At 59.6% G+C, this 3,455-nt stretch overlaps 1 protein-coding gene across 3 annotated transcripts in view; it reads right to left on the bottom strand.

The window, feature by feature from the left end:
* Window positions 1–246: 246 nt before the first annotated feature.
* PADI4 (peptidyl arginine deiminase 4) overlaps window positions 247–3,455 on the bottom strand; it is a 36,187-nt gene continuing 32,978 nt past the window's right edge. For all 3 annotated transcript variants that reach the window (XM_040645846.1, XM_008694674.2, XM_008694675.2), the window contains one exon: window positions 247–734. In XM_040645846.1, coding sequence (XP_040501780.1) covers window positions 501–734 — 234 coding nt within the window. In that variant the 3' untranslated portion in view covers window positions 247–500. The remainder of the gene's footprint in view (window positions 735–3,455) is intronic.

Here is a 3,455-nt window from a genome sequence, read left to right as displayed (position 1 = left end):
TGCAGCTTAGAGGAGGGACGTGCCGCGTCCTCGGTGCTCAGCCCTCCTTCCCACCCCCTCCCTCCGTGACTCCGTGGGACCTTAGAATCAGCTGGGCTCAGATCACAGAAGACTTCATAGACCAAGTATAGACCTGGGAGAAAAACACGGGCCTTCAACTCGTCCCGTAGCACCTTTGAGTTTGCAACATTCAGTCTGACCGTGACAATGAGTGAACGCACAAATGAGAGCAGTGACAGCTTGACCTCCCTTACAAAGAGATTACAAAACTTTATTGCAGTGTCTCACAGCAGAAACAAGTTTGCAAGGCCAGGACTATCTTGGCATCTTTGGCGGGGGGGGGGGTGCCCAGGGGCTCCGGGGCACAGCAGAAGGGAGCAAGCCGCTGCTGGGAGGGTGGCCACACCCAGGGAGCCCACCTGTCCCCCAGACCTCTTGCTATGCCACACTGCAGGGGACCAGAGCCTCTGGCCAGGAGCTTCCGAAGGCAGGGGATGGGCTCAGGGCACCATGTGCCACCACTTGAAGGAGAAGGGCTGCCGGCGCACGTTGGTGCCGCAATGCACCTCCCCGTGCCTCACGTGGTAGGCGTAGAAGTCATCGATGAAGGTGCAGTGGAGGCCCAGCGGCTCGAGCAGGGACCGCACCTTCTCCTCCAGGCAGCACTGGCCATTGATGACAGGCCCGAACGGCTTGGGGATGCCCAGGTGCTTACCCAGCACCAGCATGTTCACCTGCAAAGCAGCAAGGGCCCAGCTCAGGGCCAACGGCGCGTAGCCCGCATCACCACCCGTGGGTCCCCTTTTCTTTCTGACCTTTCGAAAGAGCCCCACTTCACAGATGGGAAAACAGAGGCCCAGACGGGTGAAGTGGGCTACCTCTAGCCACCCTGCTGGTCTGGGCCTTATACCCAAGTCTGCCAGACTCCAGGGCCCACATTCCCAGCACTACACTCTCCTCCCCCATCTGCCACCTTCCGGCAAACTCTCTATTACTCAAGGCCCAGCTCAAATGGCACCCCATCTACGAAGCTGCCTGTGAGACCCCGAACTCTGGCAGTTAGTGGTCTTCCTCTGTGCTCCTCCTACAGCTGCCAGCCCGGGGCCTGGCCCCTAGCAGGCTTGTAAATATCCATTGAATGGATGAATGAATGAATACGTTTTTGGGAGCACTCCCTGTGTATTACCATTTATGTAAATGACCGTTTCCTCCCTTACACTGTGAAAGGAAGAAGGTTCTGGTGCTAGGCTAACGTGGGTTTGAATCCCAGGCCTGCTCCTCAATAGCTGTGTGACCTTAGGTAAGTCACTTCACCTCTCTGAGCCTCATCAGCAAAACGAGCCCAAATGGGTTTCCGTTGCTGTGACGATTAGACGTCATGCTCATGGGACAGGTGCGGGGTCCGTCTCCAGGGCTCAGGAGTCGGGGAAGGGCCTCTCGTTCTGTTCTCTGTCACGGCTCAGACAGCCCCTCCTGAGTGTCTTGCACCCTGAATTTCTCTGCCTGTTCCACACCCACACCCCCACCTCCCACTGCGGGCTCCTGGGGTGAGTCACGGCTCATGCTCTGGCTCCTTCCAGAGCCTCCAGCAGCCAAGGCACAGAGTGGGGCCGATGACTTTGTTCGCGATGCCTCATCACCTGGCCGCCGGCCTCAGCCTTCTTTCCTGCCTGGGAAGCCTGGCTGGGCTAACGTGGAGAAACAAAACGCTTGGGGCCAAGGAATTTTGAGTCAACGTGTTCCCTCCTGCCTCGTTTTAACCACAGAACCTCTTCTTCTAAACAAAATCTTCTGTGGTACCTTGATGCCCCAAACAGAACAAATCCAAACCACTGGATTTGAGGCACCGTCTTGGAACCCCAGGGACCTGGGGAAACCAGTTTGACATCCTCCGTGCCAGGGGCTCCTGGCTCCTCCCTGAACCTTCACCTCCAGCCCCAGCAGGAGGGGGGTGCTGAGGGGACTCCAGTAGAACTGGGTGAGGTTTCTGCCTGGCCCTCGGGCATCCTTTGGAGAAACAAAGTCAGGGCACAGGGATGGTAAAAATACAATAGATGACTTTGAGAGAGTGCTTGGGGGGCAGGGGGAGGTCACAGTTAAAAATTCTTGACATAGGCAGGATCCCCCTCAAGTCCAAACTTCCGAGGAGAGAACCCACCCAGCCCAGGCAGTGCTAGTCTCGCGCTCAGAGAGGCCTTCCTGGACCACCCAGTCTGCAATGGTGCCCCCACCTCTACCTTCCAAACACCCTGGGAGCCGGTGTTAGCTGCTCCTTCTGCCCACCGCACACCCACGGCACCCCTGCACCGGGAAGCCTGCAGGGGGCAGTGCCACGTGGTGAGGGCATGGGCTCTGCAGCCAGACCCCAGGCTTCGACCCCCAGCTCCAAATCCCACGTTACCAGCTGTGCATGCTTGCGCCAGAGACCTGACCTCTCTGTGCCCCATCTGTGGAGTGGGAGCGGTGAGAGGCTCGGGCTCCCAGGGCGGTTGTGAGATGCCCGGAGCTGCCGTGTGAGCTGCCCGCGGCCACGCGGACCCCGAGCAGACAGCCAAGCCCCCGGATCCCCGCCCAGGGTCCCTGACTTAAGGCCACTGGCAAAGGCGGGCCGACCCCGCAGACCACCATCCTTACCATGTTTGGAAAATAGGCTTCGGCCTTGAGGATCCCGCTGACCTCCTCGTGGAGCTTGAAGAGCTGGGGGATGTCGATGATGTCCCGCTCGGTCAGGCCCAGCTCCCGCTTCAGCACCTCCCGGTTCCAGTCGATGCAGCTCTGCAGGGGGTGGGGGGTGGGGGGCTGTGAGCACGGCGGGGCCAATCGGTTGGGGCTGGGGGGGATGATGAGGGGGTGGAGGGCCGGAGTGGGGGTGACGGGGCATGGCAGGCCTGCCACGAGGAGGGGGTGCGGACCGCTGTGGGGGAGAGCGGTCTGGGGCTGAGGCCTGGCCAGGGGAAGGCCCGAGGACAGGGACAGGAAGTCAGGGATGGGCTCCTCCTTTTCCTCCCTCTTTCCCTCGCTCTGCTCTGCTCCGTCCCTCTGCCTCTGGCTTCTGCCTGTGTGTCCCTGTCTTTGCGGTCACTCTGTCTCTCCAGCACTTGGCCTCTCTCCTGCTGGTCCCTCTGTCTCTGAGAGCTTCACCTGTCTTGCTGTGGCCCCAGCTTTCCCGACTTCACTTCCTCTCTTTTCCACGCATCACTCGTGTGTGTTCCCACAGTGGTGACTGATGTCTGTCTGTCCCACACACATTTACCCAAATCCCAAAGCCATTCGCCACCAAGCCAACACACAGCCGGTGGGAGGCTCTGCCTTGTGCCTTCAACGGAAGGGACGGCGGTGGGGTGGGTGGTTCAGTCTGCCCGGGCTGTGGTGTCTGCCGGGCACCCAGGCTAGTACCTCCACGTAAGAATTATGTTCTCTCAGGTTCTTGTCTGACAGAATGTCCTTTATTTTCC

This window comes from Ursus maritimus, unplaced genomic scaffold, assembly GCF_017311325.1.
Source record: "Ursus maritimus isolate PB19 unplaced genomic scaffold, ASM1731132v1 scaffold_32, whole genome shotgun sequence".
Lineage (NCBI taxonomy): Eukaryota > Metazoa > Chordata > Mammalia > Carnivora > Ursidae > Ursus > Ursus maritimus.
The sequence above is the reverse complement of the archived record's forward strand: the minus strand, read 5'-3'. Positions and strand labels throughout refer to the sequence as shown.